The following is a 27,414-nucleotide window of genomic DNA, read 5'->3' as shown; positions in this document are numbered from 1 at the left end:
GTTGGGTAACTACTTTGTGCTGGGCATGTTACCCACATTATCTCATTCACTACAACAGCCCCATGGCTATTCCCACAGCAGAGGTGAGAAACTGGAAGTCCAGGAAGGTTATGTAATTTGTATAACACCCCACAACTAGTAAGTGGGAGAAATAAGACTTGATCTTCAGGCTTGATTGTCTGGGGCAGACCATGTCCACGTGAGCCGTCTTTGAATAACAGACCAAGGGCATTTCATTTCCCCAGGTGGGAGGCTGTGCACTTGGCCTCCTTGGCCTCACGCTGGCCCAGCCATGCTTCTTGCAGACTCTCGACCCCATCTGAACAGATTTCTGATTGTTGTGTGTAGTTAGAAGGTGCATTAGTAAGGACTAGCTGTCACACTGCGGGGGACTGAGGCTGGGAGAAGTGAGAACAAGCCAGCCAGGCCATTAGACTTCACTCTAGCTGCCCAAGCCCAGACTTAAACTGAATCAGAATTGCTTTTAGCAACTTCCCCAGGTAATTTGAATTTGAATTGACTACAACACCGGCTTCTTCCTCATCTCTAATAGTTGACAGCGGACATAGAATTTAGCCTTGAAGAATCCCTGCCACCTGCTCTCAGCACCCACCTTTTCATCATAGCTTCGGTCCCAGTTCTCACGGGTTTGGCTATGTTTGATCATGTCATGCTCAGCTCTGAGGTGAGCGAAGGCTGCCAGCGTTACTGCAGAGGGCCTCACTCTCACCTGCCACCCCAGGGCCATTCCGCCTGGCCCCTGCATGGCGTCACTATGGGAAAGTGTTTGCATCAGTAGCCCAAACCTGTCAGGACTCTGATGATTAAATGGCTGATGGATCTCGCTACCTCAGAGATCAGCCTGTTTCCGTCTCGAGGCAGTTGGGAGAACATTCCAGCCTCAACTCATTGATCACATCTGCCATAAACCTCACAAGTTATATTACCTGGCTGGCAAACTTACGAGCGCTCTCCAGGGGCATGTCCATCTGATGTGGGAAGCAGGCTCTGCCCTGCCTGGCTCCCCTGTGAGGATCCCTCCTGCAAAATGTCTCAGGGCCTCCTGGCGGCAGGAAGCGCACGGAGCCCTCCCTGAGGGCGCCGGGATGGCAGGCACCCCTTCCTGCAGCTTTAAGAGGAGGGTTCAGTAACCAGAGCTGCAAGCCCAGCCCAGTCAGGGGCAACAGGCGACAGGAGAGGCTCTGGTGGGAGCCTGCAGGCTGCACCGGGACCTCATTTGCACTTCAATAACACGCTTTCCTTTCACTCCACTCTGTATTTGGGTGTTGGATGTCTCCGTGGAGAGACTCCCCAGGGCAATTAAATGGGAGTACTGAGCCAGAGTGAGATCAATGTGTTGACTTGGATATTTAAGCAACCACCTTTCAGTATTGACTGGAAAAATGGCCTTCCAGCTGTCCCTGCTGGCCTCTCATCAGACCCGTCAGTGTGTTTTCAGATTTCCACTTGCTTCAACTTGTCTCCTGGGTTTCTCAGTGATTATGGTAATGGTTCCAGGCTGACCTTCTACAGCAGTTAGGCAAGTAGCCCTGGCCCCACTCTGTGGGTGACCCCGCCTTATGAATCGGAGGCTGAGGGTGTCCATTTGCTGGGCTCACGGCAGGTTAAGTCAGTTGGAAGGACTTCTTACACCAACTTCTAATAGTTCCTCTGGAGAACATTAGTGGTGAGGGTCTCTCTCCTGACTGAATTTAGGGTCTAGCAGCCTGCCTGCTCCGGGCAGTGTGTGTGTGTGTGTGGGGGGGGGGGGTGCCAATTCCTCCAAATTGGACTCTATTTTCCCAACAGGAAGAACTTTCCCACTCTTCGCAGTTCCCCTGATGGATGATTCTGGATGGGTTTGTGGCCACTTATTGCAGGTCCTTGCCCCTCACTTCTCAGTCCTGATGATGACCTGGGGTCCAGCAGGGTTGCAGCCAGGTTGAGGAGCCTGAGCCCCTACTCTCTGCTTTTCAATAGCCTTTCTGAGGCCTTCAAAGGTGTGGCTTTCAACTCCTCCTGGCCTTTTCACTTGGGGCTGATGAATGGCGCAGCTGTTTTTAACCCGTGGTCTGGGAGCTGAGCTGTTAACACAGCCCTGTTCCACAGAGGGGCGGTGCTGCATTTCTCTCACTCTGAAAGCTGAGGGCACAGAGTCTGCTCTCCCGGGCAGCTCTGAGGAGTGGATGAGATATTCTGTATCATCTGAAAACTGTAAAGTGCTGAAGACATGTCAGGTATGACAACTGCTTAATCACTTAGAGGGACCCTTTTGTTGAGAATTCATTCACGTGGGTCCTGGCACTAAACTGTAAGAGGTACTACATGGATTTAAAATAATAAGATAATAAGAATGAGCCTTGGCTGGGTGCTCAGTTGGTTGGAGCATTGTCCTGTACACGAAAATGTTGGGGGTTTGGTTCCTGATCAGGGCACGTACCTGGGTGGCAGGTTTGATCCCCATTCGGGGTATGTATGGGAGGCAACCAACTGATGTTTCTCTCTCACATCAATGTTTCTCTTTCTCTCTCCTTCTCCCTTCTCTCTCTAACAATCAATCAGTAAGAAAACACATACCCTTGGGTGAGGATTAAAAAAATAAGAATGATCTGCTGCACACAGGGGCTTTAGATCAGCAGACAGAAGGCAATCCACACGGAAGGCAGGACCCAGCCGAGGGAAGGAGCTACAGGTCCAACGGAGCTTTGCTGCTGGGTGCCCCGAGGCTCGGAGAGCCTCCAGGAGAAGGTGCAGGAGATGGCAGGAACGGGCACAGCCGGGGTGTGGCCTCTGGTTTCTGGGGCACACGGGGCTCTGCGCGCTGGAGAACTGGTCCTCCGGGGTGCGGCCTCTCTGGTCTCTGGGGCACACGGGGCTCTGCGTGCTGGAGAACTGGCCCCCCAGGGTGCGGCCTCTTTGCCCTTGGGTAGAAAAAGGAAGCAAAAGGGTGGGTGATTCTGGAATGGAAACCCCTCCTGAAACCTGGGGGATCCATTGTACCCTTTTTATTACTAGGATAAAATTCTCTCACTGGTGGAGTTTTCCTCCAAAAATATCACTTCTAGAATTCATGGTTCCTTTCTCTGTTCACACCTCTTATATGGTCAACCAGCCCTTTCCCAAGAGCAGGTGGGTTTATTGAGAAATGAACCCAGATGGAACCAAGTGGAAGGAGAGAAAGTACTCTGCACATCTGGAGACCAAACAGAATAAAGTCCGGGATGGGGACACCCAACCTCAGGCCCTGTGCTGGGAGTACTGGGAGGGTTGAAACCCAGACAGTGGAGGCAACTCCATGGAGGGTCTGACTTCAGGCTCAAGTCACCCCACCCCACCCCGTGATGGAGAGTCATACTGAAACCAAAAGGTGGCTTCCCTGATCTTATTCTCTCTAGGAGGTTCGAAAGAGGTACAGAAATGCATGAGAAATTATTTTAATTGCCAAGGTAAGAATCCCTTACTCTAACCCCAAATCATATGCTTTATGACCCCCAGAGCCCTGCCTCTCCCAACTGGCCACAGCCCCAGTCCCACCCCAGTCCCACCCATATTTCTCAGGGTAGCAGCACTTCCTACATCTGCTCAGGCCGACTGCCCGCACCGCAGCAGCTTCAGGTTGGAGAACGTGACTCAGTGATGGTTGTTTTCCAAAGAGCAAAAGATTTCTTCTTTTAATTTAATCAGTTTTCATCTATATTGAAATGGGTTCTGTGGTGCTTTTAGTTCTTTACTGGGCTGCGTTGGTTTGTTCAACTAAAGGTGATTTATTTGTTCATTTATATTATAGAAGGAATATTTTAATATTATTATTTTTTAAAACAAGAAAGTACAGATAAACCAAAAGAAGACAACAAAAGCATCTGTAATTCCATCACCCAGAAAGACTACTAGTAAAATTTCAGTGCCTGTCTTCCCAGACAGGTGTGTGCGGGTACGCACGTATGTGTATACATATAGACTCTTTCTTACAATGTTGGGATTGTCACACATACACTGATTTGTAAGTTGGCAGGTCATGAATTTCTTTGCCTGAACATTTAAACATTTCAAAACAGAGGAGGGAAATTTTGAAAAGACATCTGTGCTTCACATGGTGCACTCATTGCCCACGTGTACCACGTGACCTGTGCTGTCCCACACCCAAAGTCACTTTCACATCATAACAAGTGGAAACCCAACCATCTTGTACTTCTGCACATTTATAGCACACCTGCAATAACCCTGCTATTCTGTGACTCCTGGCATTTCTCCGAATTCCCAAGAAAGGTTAATCTCGTTAAATTTAGCTTCTGTGTTTAGATTGTTTCAGGTGTCTAGATATTAGTGATCTATGGCCCACATTTCAATTTCTCAATGAGTCATAAAACTTAAGCAGAATGCTGCATTTCCCAATGTGCTCAATAATGAGCATTTACTGTAGGAAAATGCTGGCACAAATAGGCAGTCCTAGAGGGCTGTGACCAAGGGTCTTGTGGGAGAGAATTTATCTCAAGTAAATAAGGACATTCTTCCACCATCTGGATTGTGGAATTGGACTGGGGTTAAAATGTCGAATATATTTGTGTAGAAATTTCAAGAGAATCTCGCAAATCTGGGTTGACCAAGTCCTGTTTGAATCGTCAGGCGGCGTCAGCTCACGTGGATGGGGTAATGCTTGGCCCCCTCACATTTCAGTGTGCACCTCACTTCCCAGCTCATCATCTTCTCCCTGCTGATCAGGGAGTCTTTCCTCTAGGAGGGAAAAGGGAAAGAGGAAAATTAGTCTAATAGAAATACAAGAGAAATGGGAGTAGAACAGAAGAAGGAGGACCACAGATAAGGTACAAGCAAGCAAATGGAAGTGGCCAGGTTAGAAGAAAGAAAAGCAAACTGTGGAGCTAAGAGAAATGAATCAACAGTGAAAAGCGGAGTGGAAACGTTTCTGAGAAGAGAAATTAGAAGGAAGAAAAACAAGAGGTGTTGAATAAAGGGGAGGCTAAGAGATATGAGAAATATTATTTTCTAGTGTTGAGTTTACTTCTGGAATTCTTTGTGAGAGGTTGAGCTAGAACATGGATTATTCATCCTGGTTCCAAAGAAGTCACGGTGCTGTCTGGCAGCCAGCGCGCATTGTGATCAAACCCTGAGTGTTGGTAGGTGAAGGCAACATTTTCCTTTGCTACATTTCCTCTTAAAAAAGTTCCAACTCCTTCTGGTGGCTTTTATTTTCATTAGGGTAACACCCCACATTTGGTAAAATTACAAAGACACACAAAAAATACTGTGATCAAAGTATTGTTTTATGGATATTTTCTCTCATAGGTCCTTTTAACATTTCTGTGAGTTGAGTGGGAAATAGATGTATTATTTAGTCTCCTCTCCACCTGGAGAAACTGAGGCACAGAGAGACATCAGATGGAGTGCTGATGAGCGTGTAGGCTTGGAAGCAGATAGCCATTTCTTCACAATGAAAAAAAAAAATTACACTTCTATCTGTGATCAACTCCTTTCCCCTTTATTTGCAATGATACCAAAACAAAACCGATCTCAAACTTTTCAAACATTCTATTCTTAACATTTATCTTGCCTGGTTCCATTTTTGAAGATGCAATTCCCTTTAGATTTATAACACTACTTACATCTCAAAAAAAAAAAAAAATAGCACTGTAATAAACTCTGTAAATCCAAATGAAAGGAATAGAGAGTATTTGGAGTAATAAAACTACTAGATAATTAGCAAAACAAAACAATCCCCTCCATATTTGAATAATTAACAATTTTCAAAGATATTGCTGAACGTGATTCCATCTTTGGGGGACAGGTGTGTGGGAATGTGCTATAGCGAATGTGTAGTTAATGACATCTCCACGTAGCCAGTTCTGGTTTGGTCATACCCTATAAAAATGTCACACTTTAAGGTTTTTATGAAACTTGATTCCTTATCAGATTAGTCCTAGTTCATGCCTGAGCTGAATACTCATATTAAGCATAACCTGGAGTCGCACCAGTGACATGGCACTAGGTGTCCCAGGAACTCCCCGCTTCTTTCTAGAGGCTCCCCTCCCAGATTTTCACCTCACCCCAGGCCTGAGACTGGAAAGAGACTGGGGAGAGGTCCAGCGGCCCGAATTGTTCTACATGTTTATCATCACTTATGTTCATTAACGACTAGTCCATTAACACACTGAGCTTTGTCTTAGCCTAATTGTGGTGAAACTACCCATTGCTTTTTGATCTTAAGACACAGTTAATCACTGACCCAAATTCAGGAAGATGTCTAGATGCTAACAGCCCCGAATGGAGCAAGAAGTCATTCATTCGTTCGGGAACAGGAGGCTAAAAGTGAAGCCCTCCTGCATTTCCTGATTCCCAGGACACCAGAGCCTCTCTGAACGTAAATGTCTCTGGAACAATCATTAGTGTAAAAAAAACAAAACAAAACGTGGGAATGATTTATGACTTCAAAATCTTAGATGCTGAGCTTTCCACATGAAACTTCAGGGAGAGCAGGAGGTGGAGACAGGGTCTTCCATCTGGGCCTGTTTCCGCTCCTCCTCTGAGTCCTGCTCCCTCCCTCCTTGCCGCGGCTCACCCAGAGGTGCGGCGGCTTTACCAGTGCTTTCTCCTTGGCCTCCTTTCCAGACTTCGAAGTAAGAATAAGCATCTTTGAGTTTGTACTCTATGTGGGGCACTCTGTTAGTCATTTTATGTAAATCATCTAATTTAATGATCACAATGACCCTGGGAGGCAGGTGTAATCATTATTTCCCACTTTTCAGATGAGGACAAATGAGGCCCAGAGATGGTAATCATGAGCAGTGGCCATGCTGGGTCCGAGCCTCAGCCTGTGAGATGATGCTCAGACCTCTCCGTCTCAGGGCAGCAGGTCTGGAGGCGTGGTGCTGCTGTGTGAGTTATATGCACAAGTAAAGATTTGAAATGTGACCAACAAGATGGCACAATGTGGGGTGGAAAAAATCATACAGCAACAAGGCTGAGGTCTGCATGCACCTTTTTGGCCTGGTCTGTGAAGATGAGCTCCTCCCCCAGAGGGAGGGAAGAAAGCCCATAGTACCCACATTGTGTTTTCTGGGGCCTGGCTCAGACAGAGACCCCCTGACTGCAGAGGCCAGTCTGAGGCTTGACTGATTCACTTCTGTCTTGTTTCAGATTCTGACATGTCGACCCCCGAGGGGAGCCCAGTGGCTGGACAGGACTCTGTGGAGGCAGCTGATGGAGAACTGTCTTCGGATCAGACAAAGACACATCCTTTTTGTAGTGACACTCTGCCCTCTGGTTTCTGTGCTGTGCTGTAACAGAAGGAAAGGGAATCCCTTGACCTAAGTTTTCCCCTACTCAGTTTTATGGTAACTAAGAAAAGTAACTTCTTTTCATTTCTCAGCTTAAAACTTCTTAAGCTGCTTCTCTTCCTGACTGTCCCTTTGAGAATAAAAGTCTACAAATGAAACAAAATTCTGACAAGTTTGGAAAATATGTTCTTACATTCTCAGTTCAAATCAGCCCCTACACTTTCAGATATTGGGTCTTGCTTCTTCTCACAGGTCCCAAGTTCAGCTGTGGGGCTGGTTCTGTTTTCTTGCAACGGCAGTGAACACCTCTCACGCTCTGGCCACTAGGGCTCCACTGAGTCGTTGCCTCCGAGCAAAAGCCCCAGTGGCCACCTTCAGGTCCGCCCGGGCCTGGGAGCTTGGAGCTCATCATATGTAGTGTCTTCTTTTAAATGATGATGGGGCTGAGGGGAGGGGAGGAAAGAGACCCAGACCCACAGTTTATAAATCACCCCAGAACACAGCTGGGATGTGAAAGGCACTCAGCCAGGGCTTGGGAAAGGAAATAATTTTCATTCTTGGCCTTGGAAATTACATGAAGCAATAGAACAAAAACTACATCCCCCAGGGGTTCGCTGAACGTCAAGTGGAAGGGAAAACGTGAAAATCACAGGAAGGGCGGAGTTAGGGGAGAGGGCGCCGAGCCCAGCACAGCCAGCTGCCCAGGCCCTTGGCGGGCTGCCTGCAGGGCACCCAGAGCTCCTGCATGGCTTCCTGCTGCAGGTGTGCAGACACCTGTAAGGGGGAGAAGGGGGATAGAAATGTGCTTGATGTGAAAAAAATAAGTATTATTTTTTTATGTAGGTAGTAAAGAAAATCTTAAGGGCACACAAAATTTGGTGATTCATGTTTTCTAGGGCATGGGCAGGACCTGACTGTCCCCAGCCAATCCCAAGGGCAGGAAGGCAAAGGCAAGGTGGCCAGGATGGAATTCCTTGTTTCGTCCTCTAGACAGTGACTGTGTCTTGTCTCCAGAAACAGACAGGTGCGGCCTGGAGTTCCGAGGGGCTGCAGCAGCCAGGATTAGACTGAGTGCAAAGCGCAGACTCAAGAGGTGTGGTTCTTGTCCAGACTGCACCGCCTGATGCAGTTTAACAGCTATAGAATGGGTTAGTGGCAGCTGCCCCACCTCCCACACAGGTGTTTTGTTTGTTTGTTTATTTTCTGTTTGGTTTTTTGTTTTTGTTTTTATGAGGATTCATTAAAGTATAAGAGCCCAAAGATGAACGTGATACAACAATAGTGACTACTAACATTTATTGACCATCAACCACATGCTGGCACTAGCCTTGCACAGATGTTATATGCTATTTGTGCTCCTGGCAACAACCCGGGAATGAGACAGCTCTTCCAGACACTTGACAGGTGGCAAACAAACTCAGGGAGATCCGTGGCCTGAGGTCACACCATAGTACTGGGGAAGAGCTTAAGCAGACATGTGTTACTTATGTTATTACATCAGAAAAAGCAGGACAGCCTGGAGGTATAGACCCTGGAGCCAGGTGGAGCCAGGTTTGAATCCTGGCTCTACCATTTACCAGATGTGTGAGTTTGGAAAAGTTCCTTAATACCTCTGGGCATTGGCGACCCCTTTGTAAGATGGGAGGGAGTGCTCAGAGGACCTGCCCCATGGGGGCATCATGAGGGTGACACAATATACACACAAAGCACTTGGAGCGCCCTCTTTAAATGCCAGTAATTTTTATTTTTAAAATGCTCCTATTGCCCGGCTGGTGTGGCCGAGTGGTTGAGCATTGACCCATGCACCAAGAGGTCACTGGGTCAGTTCCTGATCAGGGCACATGCCCAGGTTGTGGGCCCAATCCCCAGTGGGGGCATGCAGGAGGTGGCCAGTTCATGTTCTCTCTCATTGATCTTTCTATCTCTCTCTCTTTCCCTTCCTTACGCTCTGAAAAGTCACTAAAGAAAAAAGAATAAAATAAAAACTAAAATAAAATGCTCCTATTAAGCGGTCTCCCTGCTAAAGTAGGGGCAAGAAAAAATGACCCCACTCATGACCCTTGTTCCCTTCCCTGCATGCTTTCCTTCAAAATCCTTCCACTCACTTGTGAACAAGAACCCAGACGAGCACCACGAACTCTATTACGTGGTAGCGTTGCCCAAGAGATGAAGATCAAAACAGTTGTTGTTTGGTTGAGTGGCAGCTTTTCCTTTTGTTTTTGGAAGGAGAAGAGCAGGGACCCCAGGCCTCGGCCCCTAGTTGGCCGCTGTACCAAGACTGCCCGAACTTGTGAAGCAGGCACCCTCGGCCTGGTGGAAAACAGAGAGGATTTTGTTCAGTGTTTATTATGATTGAAATAATCATTTCCCACGGTAAATGAATGACTGCATCCTGCATTTGCTATCCCCTGGAACGTACTATTCACTCTGGAGTAGACACTGGTAGAGATAAACTTCAGGTGCTCAGGAAATCTACACAGGCTGCTGATGTGCTCCATGAGCCCCTGGAACTCCCCAGGAAGCGTTCTCTCTTAGATGCACCCCTCTGGGTTGGAGCTCTCTGGAGCCCCTATGCCAAGCTGGGATGTGTGAATATCCACTAAGGAGGCAGAGGAGCTCATAGAACATCTGCCCTCTGCAGCTTCTGCCAGCGCTCTGCTCTAACACCAAAGCCCGGTGTCTGCTTGATGTCCATCAGCTGGACCTCTGGCTGTCTCTCCAGATGACAGACTTGTTTATGAGAAGTAAATGTCTTGCTCAGCAGGGACGGCAGAGCCCCCCTCCAGCCTTAGGACCTTCCAGGATAGGACTCCTCCCACACTAAAAACCTGTTAAGTTCATTTTACGGAATCCTGTCTGGCTCCAGCCCCTTAGCTCTCTTCACCCCAGGGCATAGCCCAGGGGCAAGACAGACTACTGATCCCAGCAGATAGCTCGTCTGGTTTCTGACCTGGTCCAGCAGGCCAGACTATTACAAACTCACAGGCCTCCTGCCCATGAAGAGAGATGATTTTTATTAGTAAGAACTTGAAAACACTGTCCACCTCTTTCCCCAAGGGAGTCCACAGCTTAATCCTTGCCTCCCAAGCTCTTACACACCAAGCCTCCAGAGGTGGAGGTCATGGACGTGGGCAGAGGGGGCAAGGATCTGCCAGGGGCCCCTTAGCCTCCCTTCTCCTTCCTTTGTGGCCATCTGAGTACAGTCTTCGAATGCTCAGGCCTGGTCAGGGGCTGGCGTCTCACCCTCCCCTGGCCTATCACTGGCTCATTCTTTATAGCATCCCAATCTCCCCGCCCCTTCTTTTCCACCCTTTCTTCTTTTCCAGCTTTCCTTCAGCTCAGTTGTGTGTGAGAGAAAGAAGGTAAATCATGCGTCTGGCTGAGGAATGAGATCATTTTTCTCCCTTCTTAGCAGTCTTGCTGTCTGCTGGTCAGGGTTACTGGAAGAAAGCAGGACAGTTCTGTTTCCACAGAGCCATCTGGCTCCACCAGACTCACGCAGATGCTAATCCGTTGGTTTCTTTTTCTTTATGCTTTTTTGCTGGTGGTGGTGTTTTCGAGGACCACTCCACCGCAGCTGTAAATTCAGGCCCGGTCCATCTGAAGGCGAGGGTGTGCTTGGCATTGTGCCCACACCCCCGTCTGCTTGTAGGTGTCAGGCCGGCATTGTTATCATTGGTGAGTCTATGTCGTTGTGAGGTCAGGGCTGCACTTTCACATGGAAATCAGGTGATTATGCTGCACGGGGGACCCTGCCAGACGCAGAGGTTTCACACCACTGGCCGTGTCACGGGGACAAAGGCAGCCAGTGCTCCCAGGGGATGTTAGATAAATAAAATATGTTTCAAGAGCACAGGGAAATCCAAGAATAATTAACTGCATGATGAGAGTTCATAGATCTGTGGCTGTTAACTTCAGAATGTGCTAATGATATGTCAGTGGACCGCTTCGCTCACCCTTGGAGAGGAGGAGGCATTAGAAGACGGGTCACGACGTGTGTTCAAGCAGAGACAGACATGCTCTGCGCATCTGCTTCCCAGCTTCCCAGTGTGGAGCTTCCCAGGAGTTTAGCTTGTTTCCCTTCCCCTGCACGGGGGTTGGGCTCCAGGTGGCTTAAGGAGAAGAGGGGCTGGTAGCAGCCTGATGTCTACCTAATAAGGCAGCTTCCTGTTAACATTAGTGGGGATACATAGGTGTTTATACAGAAAAATATGGTAACAGGATCATGGTTACTGGTTCAGTACTTGTTATGTGCCACGTCCCAGCCATTGAGTGTGAAGTGGGCACTTTTAAAAATATATTGATTTTTGAGAGAGAGGAAGGAAGAGGGAGAGAGAGCTAGAACACTGATGAGAGAGAAGGATTAACATGGATTGGCTGCCTCCTGCATGCCTCCTACTGGGGATTGAGCTTGTAACCCAGGCACGTGCCCTGACTGGAAATTGAACCGGGACCTTTCAGTCCATGGGACAACGCTCAACCACTAACCACACCAGTGGGGCAGAGGTAGGCACTATTATATCCCATGTTTTATAGACTGGGCACTGGCACCAGGGGTAGGTGGCAGAGCTGGTTTTCAGATCTAGCCTTGCTGGACTCTGGTCTTCGCTCTTGGCCACTGGGTTGCACCCTCTCTAATGTTTCAACAGATAATAGGAAGAAAGATACACATTCACTCACGCACTCTTCATTGCCCTTCATCAAGTACCCTATGTCAGACACATATACTTGGAGTGAACTAAATAAGAAAGACCTTCAAAGTTAAGTTTTCCCCAAAATACCTTACTGTTTAAACAGATGGTTAATTTGGAGCCTGAAATATGCAATAAGATTCAACACTCAATGTGTCCAAACATGGATTTATATTAGCTTGTGTTATACTTACACAAAGTAAATGCTCCCCGATCCTGGCTGTTCTCTTCTGTTGCAGAAGAAGCACCTCAGAGCAGACTTTGGTCCCTGAGTTTCTGTACTACATTGCTGCATGGGCCACACTAAAGCTGATGCCAATTAAAAATTATATGAAAAGGGAAAGCATTTTATCTCTCAGAAAAAAAGTATTTTTAAAATAAGCATATGACAAAATAAATAAAACAGGTTTACGTAGGAATCTCTAATGATTTCTCAGATCAACAGATTCCCTTTGAAAGCCATGAGGCCCCATTGTAGCTAGGACACAATCAAATAAAACTCTAAGTTTCAAGAGACAAAATGTCTACTGATTTGCTACTAACTAACAAGCACTGATCACATGGACAGCACCCTCTGATCATGACTTACTCTACCTTCTCCAAGGGTAGAAAAACATTTAAGGAGATTCAAACCCTTTTAGACCATTCGCTTTGTCTTATGTTAGGGAAAAATTCAATTTCTGCTTATGGAAAAATTAGTTTGTTTTCAGTTCTATTGAACACATTTGTTTGAAAATATTAGAATAATAAGCTCAAATTGCAGAAATACATAATATCATTAAAGTATACTCTTCTTTAAATATCTTCTGTAAAAAGGATTGAAAACTAGTAATGAGCACAAAAGAGATCAAAGTCACAAATCACTCAAGAATGGGTCACTCTGGAAAGTAACAAAACAACAGGAGCATCATCCAGTGGACGGGCCAGGCAGTCCGAACCACTCCGGACACAGCAAGGCCTTATTCCACGTGAACCAAGGGCCAATGCTCTCAGAGGAAAAAATCGAAGTGAAGAAAATGAGAAAACCAATTAAAAATAAAACTTTTTAAATTTTAAAAATCAAGAACTAAACTGAGGGTAAACAACCTCAAAATATATGTCATAGCTAATACCATTCATTTGGTTAATGTCCATGATCAGTTATTATTAGCATATATCTTTCTGCAAAGAATTTTGTTTAACAACTTCATTATAAGTTCTTTACCCATCAAAAAGTATTTTTAATTAAGCATTTGACAAAATATAATCAATTCATAGAGAGATTGTTAACACTTCCCCAGAAGTGCTATTTTGAAAGTTCAAGATGCCCAAATTTACAGAGAAAATGTATTAACTAAATCTGGGATGTCTACTAATTTGTCTGTGATTAATAAATATCAGAAACACACACACATTTGTTATTTCAGCTTCCCAAATATAGAAAAATATTTAGTAAAACCATTAAAAATATTTTGGGTCATTAATTTATCTTATAGAGAAAAATTTTAAAACCTTCTGATTAAAGATAAATTAGTTTTGCTGTTTGATTCTCTTTTTCAACATACTTATTTGAAAATATTATTTTAATAATCTTGTGATTATGATTGTCAAAATCAGTACTGCTTTTGACTCAGCTATTCCAAAATATAGTGTGTGCGTGTGTGCGCGTGCGCGCGTGTGTTATCAGGCTCTCAGGTAACACATGCAGTGTGACTGTATGTGACTGTGTATGTGTATCACTATCATACTTAATCATCTGAAGAAAAGTAAAGCAAATTGCTAGCCAACGAGCATACAGATAAACCAGTAGGGATGCAACAGTGCAGGACAGCTTTCCATTATCATCCCGGTGAAAACCTATCACACTTCCTTACACTCGATGATGAACAATGTGAACTCAGAAAACCGATGTCGTTTGTTAGAAGAAGAAAGACAATGAGACAGTGTGCAGCCTATATAAAAACACAGATGGGATTTTTAGGAGGTAGAGTTATGGGTGACTTTATTTTTCTTCTTCATGTGTTTCTGAGTTTTTCAAATAATAGTAATAAGTTTCCAGCGTAACGTTTAAATGAGGGTGCTGGAGCCACGCCACCAGATAGGGAGCCTGGCTGACTGGCTGGTGCAACCACTTCCCGCCTTGGACTCTCAGCGTTCTCTCTGTAGAACGGACACCATTGGAGTGCCTGCTGCACAAAGTTGTTGTGATGCTTCATGAGAAAATAATACACACAAAACATGTAGTGCCTTGCCTATATAACTGCAATAAATGTTCACTACTTAAGAAAAATCCATATAAAGTATGTATCTGTAAATAGAAAAAGTGGAAACCCTAAGCCTTATTGATCAAGTCAATATAATTTTCATATGTCTGACCACCTGGTACAAGTGGGCACCCTTTCAGTTCTTTCTCTGCCACACTTCTGGGTTTTTTTTTTGTTTGTTTGTTTGTTTGTTTTATCCTCACCCGAGAATATATTTCCATTTTTCGTACAGATAGAGTGGGAGGGAGAGAGAGAGAGAAAAACATCGATGTGAAGGGACACATCGAGTGGCTGCCACCCGCACGACCAACCAGGGCCAGGGACAAACTGCAACCGAAGTACGTGCCCTTAGCGGGAACCGAACCCGGGTCTCTCCGGACCGCAGGCCGACGCTCTAACCGCTGAGCCAAACTGGCCAGGGCTGGGTTTTTATTCATAACTCTCATTGCAATCTGAAATTAGTTTATTTGTTTATATACTGAAATCAATCACCCTGGTTGATTTTAAACTCTGAGTGGTTTAACAAATGGCTTGCAAAACTGAGTACGTCACAACAGGCTCTCATCAGCCAGTATACCACTGGCGAATCTACTCTGACAATTTCAACATTTTAAAATGGTAGTTTGGGTTTGACAATGAAGGAAAATAACTCCCCAATCCATACCCTCCAGCCAGCACAAATATGACAATTAATTTGTAGGCAATAGCTGTAACTAAATATATAACCAAATGGACCATTTTCTGGGTTGATTTTTATTACAGTGGTGGTAAAATGTAAGATTTCATGGAAATTGATGAAACTGCAAAAATAGGACCCATTATTGCTTTCCCAAATAGCTCCAGCACCCTGAGGAAATGAGCAAGGTTGAGCATCACTGGATTTCTTTAAGGTCCAAGTATTTTCTCTTTCAATTCATTTCAAAAATAAAAATAATTTAAAAAGGCATTTTCTCTCCTACCTCTAAACCTATCCACTGATCGCTCTCATTATTGACAATCATTTGTTTGATTTCTTGTTTAAAATTTCATCATGAAAATGGAAGCAAACACACATAGGTGTTTTTATTCCCCACTCCTACCTGTTTTGCACAAAAGATACTGTTCACATTGTTCCGTATTTAGGTTCATTCACTTAACAAAAAGACCAGATGTTTTCCATGTCTGTATGTAGAGAACATCCTCATTGTGTTTTTTACAACTGCATATGTTTTCATCATGCAACACATTAAAGATGGCCCCAAATTATTTGCTCCTCTTTCCCTTGAGAGGTAGATTCTAGTTCCTTCCCCTTGAGTATGAGCTGGCCTCAGTGACTTGTTTGGACCACAGAGTACAGTGCAAGGGAGGCTATGTCAGTAGGTCAGCCATGAAGAGGCTGGCTCCTTCCACCTCCTGACACTTAGGACACTCAGGACACTCTTCCTGGGGGGTTGGGGAGAAGTCTGACTCCCCTGAGAACACCATGCTGTGAGGAAGCCCAAACTGGCCACGTAGAGAGACCACATGCAGAGAGATGCTCAGCCAGCCCCCAGCAGTTTCGGCCACTGTGGCCTCTGCACCAGGAATGGCAATCAAGACAGAGGAAGCTCCAGATGATTCCAGCAAGTCAACATCTGGCTGCAACTCCACGAGAGTTCCTAAGTGAGAGCCACCAGCTAACCCACAGAATAGAGAAAGAAAAACTCACTGTTGTTCTAGCCATTATATTTTGAGGTAATTTGTTACATAAAAATTGATAACCTGAACACATAATGCAGATACATAGTTTCCTTAATTAGCTCTTATATATAAACACTCAGGTGTTTCCACTCCTCTGTTATTTCAACCAGTGATATAATAAATAATCTTGAGTAGGAATAATTTTGCACAGTTCTGGTATATACATTTTCCAGAACTGTATTAGTCAAAGGATACATGCATCTGCATTTTGGTGTACGTCCATTTATTTAAAGTGTCCATTTCCTTGCCTATTTTTCTATTGTCTTATTCTTTTACTTCTCAGTTTCTAGAAAATTAGTTGTTTGTGACATGAGGTACAAATATTTTCCCTCCAGTTATCCTGTCTTTGGACTTTATGTTGATTTTTGCCATGAAGATTTCTATTTTTAAGTCTCCCCATATTTTCTTCATTACTTTCATCTTTTTACATTTAATCTTTGATCCACTTAGAATTTGTCCTGATGCATGCATCTAACTGTATTTTTTCTAAATTGCTTTTTGTCTTGCAGGATAAATTTAAAGCTTTTCTCATATAGGTCTGGAATATTTCTTAGGATTATTCTTGGTTACTCTAGCTTTTTTGTTGTTATTGTAAGTGTGAGAAGGTCTTTTCATCTTTTATATCTTTTAACTACTTGTTTAAATGTATGAAAGCTTTTGAAAATTATATATTGATTTTATATTAAACCACTTCACTGAATTTTTATTTTTATAATATTTTTCAGATGATCCTCTTGGGTTATTCAAGTATATAAATATATAATTTGCTAATGACAATTTTGCTTCTTTTCAATTTTAATATGTCTAATTTCTGTTTTCTATTTATAACATTTATATTTTATTCCTGACTTAGAAGGAATGCTCCTTTAAACATAATGTTGACTTTCAGTTTGGTTTATGTTAGGGACGTACACATCTATTCCTTTGCATTGAATTTTTTAAGATCAATAATGAAAGTTGCATTTTACTAAGTATTTTTAAGTATCTAAAAAAAATAAATACATATTTTTTCTTAGTCATTAATATAGTAAATTCATATAGACTTCCTAAAATTGAACCACCTTTGCATTGAATAAATCCCATGTTTTCATGTTATATTATTCTTTTAATAAATTGTTTGAGTCTATTTTATAATATTTTGTTTCATATTTTGGCATTAGTATTTTAAAAGTAACTTTGACTTTTTAAATAGCACAATTATTACCAGGTTTTTCTATCAATGTTATGCTCACTTTCTGAGTCCTGTTTAATAGATCTTTCTCATACTCATATCCACTTCATTTTGTTTGGTTTTCTCATTTTGGTCCTCTAAGCTTCTTCCTGTACTTTTATTATGGTGTATTTTCCCTTCCAATTCATCCCTGTTTCCTTGATGTTTTATATTTTCTCCCATTTCTACCCTGAATCTCGCCAGCTCACACGCTCTCTGGTCTCACTGCCAATAGACTCCTGCCTCTGTGTTGTGCCCAGGCTTCGTAGAGGTAACTGATTCATTAAATATTTTATATTTGTAGTAAAATGCTTTTTGCCATTTTCATCTGCTCTTCAGTTACATTTTATCTGTCATTTGCTTTTCCTGATCTTTTTCTTGTTTTATGTCTTGAATTTTTAACTTGGGTTGGTTCTTTTTGATGTCTCAGCTTTGAGGCAGGTGATTTTGTCTCGGACCAAATAGTTACAGGGCCACATCCCAGCCTCTTAGGACTCTTCTTTATGAGCCAGGGTTTTGTGCATGAGTTTTCGATCGATTTTCGAATAGGCAGCTATGGGGTTTTTCGAAACCCATCCTTCTTCTTTCATGCTGCTTGCCGATGGGGCATCCCCTGCAAGTGTGTGATTTTTTTAAACCCCATAATCTCTACTTTTCACAACTAAATTAGGTTCAGGAGATTCCTGCTTCCCTATTTGAATGTTGTTTCTTCTGTAGAAACATGAGACTTAGATTCTGTTCCTCACCTCATCTCTCCGTTAGAAACGTTTTTGCGGACTCATTCTGACTCCTGCGCCGTGTGCTCGCCTGGCCGTACTCCGGCCCCGGCTCCCCCCAATCTATCGTGTTCGTGGTGGTAAGTCCCGCCTAGTTTTGCTGAAAATGGAAATTTTATTTCTTAACAAACTTCACCTTCTTCTTCAAATAAAAACGTACATGGAAATCAGTATTTCATATTTCAATGTGAACAGTCTAAAGGATTGAAGTAGCTAATTTTTTAAATTTTAAAGAAAACCAATATGGGGTTCACTCTCCGGAGTGTATATTTTGAAGCTTCAAAGTGAATTTAAAGTATTCAAGGTATTTTCTTAGCTTGTCATTTGGTAAGTTATCTTCTCTCTCTAGGCCTCATTTTTCCGACGAGGGGAAAGGGTCTCTACAAAGCCTGAAGGCCGAGGGGATCGTGTCAAGTTTAACTCCAGGAAAAAATCACTGGTGGTGGAACCGGGGCTCGAAGATACTTGGATGGGAGAGAAGTGTGGGGCCCTGACGTGGAGAGAGGAGACCTGACTCGTAGAGGGAAATTTCTTGGTGTCTGGCTCCGGGCTAGGAACTTATCTCAGTGTACCTGAGAGACAATCCTATGAGCTCCATTTCGGAGTCGGGCAAGTGAGGTCCTGCGAGGTTAGATGACGTCCTCAGAGGGCGGGGTCGGGGCTGAAGGTCTGCTCATCCTGGTCCCAGGCTGAACACGTGGGCTCTGGTTAGCTTCCAGTTCCCACCCCGCGCTTCGCTGCCTTTCTTCTCACCTCCGTGGCAATTTATTAAAACCCAGGTTTTAAAAATTTTTATTTTTCAATTACAGTTTAGTCAATATTATTTTGTTTTAGTTTCAGGTGTACCTCATAGTGGTTAGGTAATCATAGTGTGTACCAGTGATACCCCTGGTATTTCAGGTACCCACCTGGCATCATATATAGTTATTACAATATTGACTATTATTAACTTAGTCTGTAATCATGAAGGCCACCAAAATAATTGATCCACTCTGCCATTAATCTCCTGATGATCAGATCCAGGCTTTGGAAACCACTCTCTGCCTGTGCTGGCTAGTGTTCTGGAAACTACACTCTGAAAGGGGTGTTCATTTACTAAAACTTAAATACTATAATTTTAGGTAAATCACCCATTTAAAAAATAGACCAAATAGATATTTTTGAAGACCCAATGTGTCTTTTACCCAGATCATTTCTTAAAAATAAGACAAAACAGCCCTGGCCAGTTTGGATCACTGGTTAGAAAGTCCCAGGTTAGGTCCCCGCTAAGGGCACGTACCTCGGTTGCAGTTTGTCCCCGGCCCTGGTTGGCTGTGTGGGTGGCAGCCACTCGATGTGTCCCTTTCACGTGGATATTTCTCTCTCTCTCTTTCTCTCTCTCTCTCTCCCTCCAGCTCTATCTGAACAAAAAAGTGGAAAAATGTCCTTGAGTGAGGATAAAAAAAAAAAAAGACAAAACAAACAAAAATCTATTGGTGCTTTTGTTCACATTAAAAAAAGAAAGAGTTACATGGATGGCAACCAGTCGATGCGTCTCTCTCACATCAATGTTTCTCTCTCTCTCTTCCTCCCTCTCTCCCTCCCGCTCTATCTGAAGATAAATGCAAAAATGTCCTCGGGTGAGGATAAAAAAAAAGGAAGATACTGTATACTGTCTTTTGATCATTTTCCATTGTTCACCACTGAAATCGATGCAAACAACCTTTATATTTTTTAAAAGAAAAAAAAAGTAAATAATTTATTTCCTAAAAATACATTTGCTTAGAATTTTTTTTGCCTTTTGAACTTCCTTGGCCTTATGAACCGTCAGCAGAATAGCCAGGAGCTAGTTCCCTGCAGCCATAAACCCGACCAGCCTTTCGACAAGTCTCTTGCCTCAGGAAGCGTGAACACTTGTGTTGAAAAGCATAACTGGGAAGATAAATGAGCAGCAAAATGATTAGTGCCCACTTGGTGATTAGTTACCACTGGTTGGCTTGTCAACAATGAAAAACTGGCATTATGGGCTTTGACAGCTGGCGCCTTTCTTCACACCTGGTAACGCACCTGGTAACGAAGGCCTCCTGACTTTGCTCTTGCCCGGCCTGAGCCTGCCACCGCAGGGCCCTGGACAGGCCAAGTCCTTGCAAGCCTGTTAGTCAGCCTTGTGCAGTCAGCCTCCTTGGAACAGAGGTTCTCATCACAATTTATCAAGGAATTTCTACTGCCACCTTTAGGCCACAGTACCAAGCAGAGAAAAAGTACAATTAGATCCCAAAGAGATCCTCCAGCCCCGTTCGAGCTGAGATAGCATCCTCCTGAGTTCTCGTCCCTTCTGTCTGAGGGCAGGTGTACACAGTAGGTGGATGTGCTGTTAATTCCCTTCTTCCCCTTGGGCCACACTTGCCTAAATCCCAATCATTCTAGCACAGGCCAACCATCTCCACAGAGCCCACCCTTCTACACCGGGCAACCCCTATTCTCCCTTTTATGGCTCTTCTATTCTGTTTGAGAATCAAACATTTCCATCCACTTCAAAGCCAAACTCTTCTGCCTGGCTTTCCAGACCCGGATAACCTGACCTCACCCAGTGTATTGCCCACTGCTCCTGTGTTCCCTGAGCAGCCACGCCTGGAGCTGCGAGGGACAGAGATCACAACTCTGCCAATTAACAGCTGACGCATCTGAGTCCTGTCTTCCCCAGAGAAGAGTTACAAATGGAAATGGATGTGTTTACAATTACTGGAGGGGGGAAGCGTCCCCATCACTGGTAATGAGCTCTTACCAGACATTCAAAATAAAATTAATGAACTTCATCTTACATATAAAGTGAAGTGTGTATGGGGGTAGGGGTGGGGTGCTGTGTGGTGGTGTAGACTGCTGGTCATTGTTAAAAACATCCTCATGACTGTTCTGCACTACAGGGATGTTCTTACCAGTGACCCACTCAAATTGACCTGATTTTTATCGTTTTGAGCTCTTCCACCTGCTCGTCCCAGCTACTCCCTTCTACTTGTGCTGTTCAGATAAACGGTGTTATTTTCTCCTATTCATGTGCCCGCCTGTTAGCTGCGTGCCAGGAAACCAGAGTGGAAGCCTGTGAAATATGACTGGAAAAGGCGGGGACTGGAAGGTGGGGGAGGAAGGGGTGGTGGGTGGAGGTGTCAACAGGGGCTGCATGATGAAATCCCTGTGCCCAGACTAATTAATTAAACCAGGATCTCTAGGCTGAGACCCCAGCACCAGTATTTGAAATAGCTCCCAGACGATTCCCAATGTGCAGCCAAGTGGAGAAGCGCTCACTGCTCTGATACAGGTGTCCCTCTACAGCTGGTCAACACTAACCACTTCATGGGGTGTGGGGGACAGGAAGGCCAGGCAACCTCCTATGGGACCGAAAGAAGGTCCTGCCAATCGCTCTCCACCCCTCCCCCAGCTCAGATATAGAAAACGCATCTTTGTGGAAAAAAATTCTGATGGGCTTTGACCTACTAGATTTCCTGACTCATTTTTTATTCTGCACTTTTCAGAGTGTGTACATTCTTTATTTCGGTCATTCGGATGTAGTTGATAAATTATCATATTTATTAGTTCTTTTGAGAATCTCTGCAGGATACATTTAGCTTTAGTTCTCTGAAGCCATTTTTATTTCCAAAAATAGGTAAAAAACCACTTATTAAATATCAAATGCTGCACAAGGTTCTGGGGATACAACGGTGCAGCGAGGGCCCAGGAGCACCCCCGCGGTTAATGTCTGCTACAAGGAGACTGGGAAATAGCACACAGGTGGATCCACAGTTAAGATCTACTGCAGTGGTGCAGTCAGGACACACAGCCGAATCATGAGGGAATAAGACACCATTGGGGTCTGGAGAAATCATGGCAGGCTTCCTATGTTCTCTTCCTCCTGCGAGGGGTCACAGAGTGCACCCCAGCAGCAAAATGCAGCGACACACATGCAGTGTTTCTGCCCAGCGGAGCTCAGTAGGGATCCTGGCCTAAGGTTTTTATTGGGGCCTGGTCACATAAGCACCCTCTGCCTAAGACGTTCCAAATTTCCAGATCCCCAGAAGGAAAGCAGGTGTTCGGTATAAACCACATTGTTTACAAACAGTTTAGACACAGTGGGCCCCTTGATCACATCAGTGTAAGGAGCTGTTTATCAGCCAAGTTCCCAGACAACCAAGGGCCGACCTGGAATGCAGGCAAACAGCAGCCCCGCCCGGCTCTTACTCTTCTGCACCAATGGTAAGCCGCAGGGGTCTCTGCCTTTTCGAAGCTCTGCTCTGTGTAACTGGGGAGAGAAACGTTCCTCTAATCGTCACACCTGCACACATAACACGTCTCTGTGAGTGTAGGGAGAGAGGCACAGGGCCATGGCAGCTCACACAGGAAGGTCTGCTCTGGCCACAGAGGTCGGGGGAGTCTCCCTAAGCTTCCAGATGGCAAACTAGGGAAGAGCAGAGTGCAGGGCATCAGAGGGGCTTGAAGAACTGGCGAAGAAACAGCACGTCTAAAGCCATGTAGCCAGAGTGCCACCAAGTGTGGCTGTAACAGAGGGGAGGCTGGAGCTACACACGGCATGCGGAGCCTTGAGGTCGTGGGGAGAATAGGGGGCTTCTTCCTGAGAGCAGAGAGAACCACTGAAGCTGCGTGTGTGCGTGTGTGTGCGCGCACGCATGTGTTGGGGGGGGGTGATTCAGTTATTGCTGTAAAGTTGAACAAGTTGGTTAAAATCTGCTGGAAAACTCTGGCCGGTGTTGGTCAGAGGTTAGAGCATCCAGCCACACACTGGAGGGTCACTGGTAGGATTCCCAGTCAAGGGCAAGTACCTGGATTGTAGGTTTGATCCCCGCCCTGTGGGAGCTTGTGTGGGAGGCAATCAATGTGTCTCTCTCACATTGATGTTTTTCTCCCCCCACCTCGTTCTCTCTAAAAAAATCAATGGAAAAAAATATCCTCAAGTGAGGATTGAAAAATTAATTAAAATCTGCTAGAAAGAAACCCCAGCAAAGGCTGTATATTAACAAATGTGAAGCATTATTTTCTGCTGTGGGCCTTCAGTCCTGTGTTAGTCTCACCTTAGTTTTATAGACGGAAAAGCACCCCTCAGGTGTGGTGGGGAAACAACCCAGAGCATGTGCAATGATCTCTAAGGTTCTCAGTAAATGTCCAAGGAGAATTAACTGACTTCACCATCCACACTCATGTCAAACACACAGGTTAAAGCAAAACACCTATTTCTGACCAGGTAAGGGAAGTCGAGGCATCGACAGCAGGGATCTGGAACCTGTGGAGGCCTGAGGACAGAAGAACGATCCTGGGACTACTGGTAGCACTTGATCAGCATCCACTTGAATACGAAGCACAGAACAATGAAATATAGATTGTTCCTCCAAGAAACCTACTAAATGAGATGCAAGAGGTTTTTAAAAATTATAACAGGAAAAATTTTAAGAAACTAATGGCATAAGTTAACTGAGTATTTTTATGGTTATTGTTGTTGTATTAATACAATAGTAGTAAGTGTTTGTCATGGAAGAATTCTAACTTCAGAGAGACAGCCAGAGGGCTCAGGACACAGCTGACAAATGGAGCCTGGACAGATGCAGATATGTCCCAACAAGCCTGAGACTGGGGGCCTCAGGCGTGGGAGCATGGTGCCCACCCCGAGGTTTCCAGAGGCAGAGGCAGGTCCCTCTGGAGGAGATAGGGGCAGCTATTATACTGGCCAGTCCTCTGGCCTGAGGTGCTGATCAATTTGCTCAAGGGCAAACATACTCAGCAGGAAACCCAGTGTTGGCAGGTGCTTTGGGCGGGAATATACAGTGACCCGGCACAAGCAGTTTGGGACTGTGCAAGGTGAACACAGAATAAGCCACATTTTAACTCCACATCTGTGTTGAACTGTGTATCAGGCTCTCGATTCTCACCCACGTGGCCTGGATTTGAACATGATTTCTGTGGATGCTCCCTCTCAAAAGCCTGTGATACATCCCAGATTCCACGAGTTCCACACTAACTTCCTAGAACTGGGTTTTTGGAGAGGAGAATTCACTTATCAACTGCAGAAGCATGGAATGTTAAAGGTCCCTCCAGATTAACACAAGCTTCTGTGTGAAAGGAGGTGTGTAAAAATGTTAGTGTGCTTTCCACAACCAGGGCCTGCTGACCTGCTGGCGACGGAGCAGCAAAACAAAAGTACTGCCTGGAGAAGAGGTTGGGATGCTGTCTGAATGCAGGACAGTCACTTGAGTGGCTTCTACCCCTTTCCTCTTGCATGTCAAGTGGACGAGCCAGCTCAAAGCCTGGACATTTTCACACAAACCCCCTGAAACATGTTCACCGTGTGTCAGAATTTCCCACACCAAATTACTGTTTGGCATCTACTTCCAACTTTCCCCCATATCTTATGCCCTCGCCCTAAACAATAATAATACACATACTGGAAAAATCTTTTAAAAATGAAGCTGTTTATAACTCTAGCAGATTATAAAATGCACATGTTCAGGGGTTATGAATCAGAAGCAGTCATTTTTAAAACAGTAAGTAAGGGTAGACAATCAGCTTATCAAAGCGTTTAACGTGGAGTCTAACACAGTCACATACGCACAGCCACCCACACGCACCACTCGCTCGCCGAGACGGGATCGCAGAGGAGGCCAACCGGACAGGCGTGGAAAGTGACCTGACTTTCATAGACAGCCTTCTCCTCCCGGTGTTTTGAGATTGGGGGGCACTCTGCTGTCAAAATCCACCTCTGTGGGGTAGGCCCGGGGTGGAGGGGTGACATGGCTTGAATGCCTAGATTACAGACAGGTTCACATTTGGGGTGCGTTCAAGTCCCACAAGGGAATCTCCTCCAGGGACAGGCACTGCCCACCGCACCAGTGCAACTGATCAAAGATACAGAGCATTTGTGGTTAGTTATTTAACGCACATCTTTTGGCATTTGGTGATTTTCTAGAAAGTGCAGCAGTGAAAGCTGTGGCCTTTTGGGAGAGTCTTAAGCGACACGAGAAGCAGCCAAGCCTTGGGTGGACCTGCGTCGTCACGTGTTCCTTTTCTGTCTCTGTGCTGCCACCTAAAGAGAAAAGGAAAACATGTTGTACCCACAGAAGCAGCCACCTGAGTCCAAACGCCATTGGCACCTCTAGAACAGAAAAGCAGTGCTGACAGGTTTAGTCCTCTGAGAATCAGCAGGGCCTTTCTGCGTCTGAGAGCCCAGGTGAAGGGGGTTGTTGCTGGCCAGACTTGGTGCTCCTGGAGAGGGGATGGCTAAGAACCATATTTTCTTTCCGGTATTCAAAGGCAGTGAAACACGAAAGGATGTTAAGGCTGCCCAAACTCACAGAACACACACCGTCATTGCAGAAAAAAACATGAAAATACAAGAAATACACAAAAACAAGATTCTAACATAAGTAATTTTTAAACCATTTTTCTCTTTTCCTTTTGTTATTTTATTTTATGTATTTATTTTGAGAGAAAGGAAGGGAGAGATAGACACATCGCTGAGAAAGAACATTGACTGGCTGCCTCCTGCGTGCCCCTCACTGGGGATTTGGCCCACAACCTGGGCATGTGTCTTGACCGGGAATTGAACTGGTGACCTCTTGGTGCATGGGTTGATGCTCAACCAGTGAGCCACACCAGCGGGCATCCCTTTGTTTTCTTTTTAAAAGGTGAATCCTTTTTTTTTTTTAAAAAGTAGGGAGCTTTACGTAGATTTCCGATGTATGAAAAGTAGATACATGAAGACTTGCCTTAGTAGTCCCTCATATCTTCTGAAGAAAGCCTCTGAACAAGGTTCACCACTATAAATACGCTGGTTTCTTACTGAGCACAAAGTCAAGCATACTTTATTCTGAAGCTATGTTACCAGAAAAAAATAAAATAAAAAAGGTGATGGAAATCAGATTTCCATGCCGTAATGTGGATAACATGGGACAGAGCTTAGACCCTCCCTGACCACCTGCCTCCCCGGGACGCTCTGCCCACTTCCCGGCCCAGCCTGTCCCAGAGTCCCCAGCACTACCTGACATGTCCATCCACCTGCTCCCTAGAACAGAAACTTCAGGAAGGCGAGTATTTTGTCTGCAATGTGAACAGTTGCATTTCTAGTGCCTAGAACATTTGGCATGTAGTCGGTGTTCTTGAAGAGATGAATCTAAGCTTATTCCTTGGCTTCTTTTCTTTCTTTCTTTTTTTTTTTTAAATCCTCACCTGAGGACATTTTTCCATATTTTGTTCAGACAGAGTGGGAGGGAGAGAGAGAGAAACATCGACGTGAAAGAGACACATCGAGTGGTTGCCACCCACATGACCCAACCAGGGCCGGGGACAAACTGTGGGAACCGAACCCGGGTCTCTCTGGACCGCAGGCGGACGCTCTAACCGCTGAGCCAAACCGGCCAGGGCGGCTTCTTTTTTCTTTTGAAAGAACTAATAGCATAACTAACATTAATTTTACACATATTCTATTAAAACACGTGTAAGGTAACAATTGTTTTAATGTCTGTGAAGAAGCTGACTCCTCTGCAAATAACATCTAGTGCTTTTCCCTTCTCAAACAGGCTTGATTAGTGCGAGGCCATCAAAAGAACATTAACAAAAAGTACAGTAAATTCTAAAAGGCTGACAGCTGAATTAAGGATTTGACATGCAAATGCACCAGCCAAGTACAAACTTTACTTAAATTCTGGCTCACTACTGCAGAGGAGAAAATGACCTGCAGAATTCATTATGAATAGAGCAAGAAGATGAAGCAGAATAAATCAAATTTCTCCTTTCTTAAAATAAAATTCACAATTAAACAAGACTATTACAGGGTAAATGGCCTTCAAGCACACGACAGTACGGATAAGAATCTGGAGGCTGCGGAGAGGAAAGGGGCTGGGTCTGGGGGAGGGCAGGGCGCAGGCGGGGCCAGCTCGCCTGGACCAGCTGGAAACGGCCCCTTTCTGGTCTGCCTCCGAGGGCTGCTGTGTGGGACAACGGCACACACTGTCAAGTGCTATTAAACCTAAGGTAGAAACCTTTCTGACAATGTTTCTGAGGTGTATAAATCTGCGTATAAAAAGGTGTATACATCGACTCTTCTTCCCATCGAGCAGACGAGGTCAAAGCCGCGACGTCTCTGGGCCCCAGGGAACCGCGCCTGCGCCTGGACCGCGCTGCCTGTCCTCCGGGAGGGCACGGAGCTCGCTCCGCAGGCCGCGTTTCGGACGACTCCCGGAGAACCGGCCGAATGGGAGGTTGGATGGCGTGCTACACGGTGAGATCAACTTGAAGATCAGCTGTGTGACCAGGCTGTCTTTCCGACCTGGGGAGGGGTGGCTTCCCAGGATGTAACCTAGGACACAGGCCAAGCCTCTGAGAGGGGAACTCGGTGAGTCTGCAGTCTGAGGCCCTGATTTACTTTCTGGCTCAGTTCATTAGCTGTGTGACCTCGGCCACGTAAGCTGACTTCACCTTTTCAACTGTAAACTGGGGGAAATAATTCAA

The 27,414-nt window shown here is 45.0% G+C and overlaps 2 protein-coding genes across 3 annotated transcripts in view; one reads left to right on the top strand and one right to left on the bottom strand.

The window, feature by feature from the left end:
• LOC118622989 (guanylate cyclase soluble subunit beta-2-like) overlaps window positions 1-7,295 on the top strand; it is an 80,212-nt gene extending 72,917 nt beyond the window's left edge. Inside the window, exon 16 of the mRNA XM_036250557.1 lies at window positions 7,150-7,295. Within this exon, the coding sequence (XP_036106450.1) occupies window positions 7,150-7,295 (146 nt within the window). The remainder of the gene's footprint in view (window positions 1-7,149) is intronic.
• A 17,648-nt stretch (window positions 7,296-24,943) lies between these two features.
• The window catches only part of RNASEH2B (ribonuclease H2 subunit B), an 81,204-nt gene continuing 78,733 nt past the window's right edge, over window positions 24,944-27,414 (bottom strand). For both annotated transcript variants that reach the window (XM_036250454.1, XM_036250456.1), the window contains one exon: window positions 24,944-24,991. In XM_036250454.1, the coding sequence (XP_036106347.1) occupies window positions 24,959-24,991 (33 nt within the window). In that variant the 3' untranslated portion in view covers window positions 24,944-24,958. The remainder of the gene's footprint in view (window positions 24,992-27,414) is intronic.

The sequence above is a fragment of the Molossus molossus genome, unplaced genomic scaffold (genome assembly GCF_014108415.1).
Source record: "Molossus molossus isolate mMolMol1 unplaced genomic scaffold, mMolMol1.p scaffold_m16_p_9, whole genome shotgun sequence".
NCBI classification, from domain to species: Eukaryota; Metazoa; Chordata; class Mammalia; order Chiroptera; family Molossidae; genus Molossus; species Molossus molossus.
This window is presented reverse-complemented; position numbering and strand designations above follow the sequence as displayed.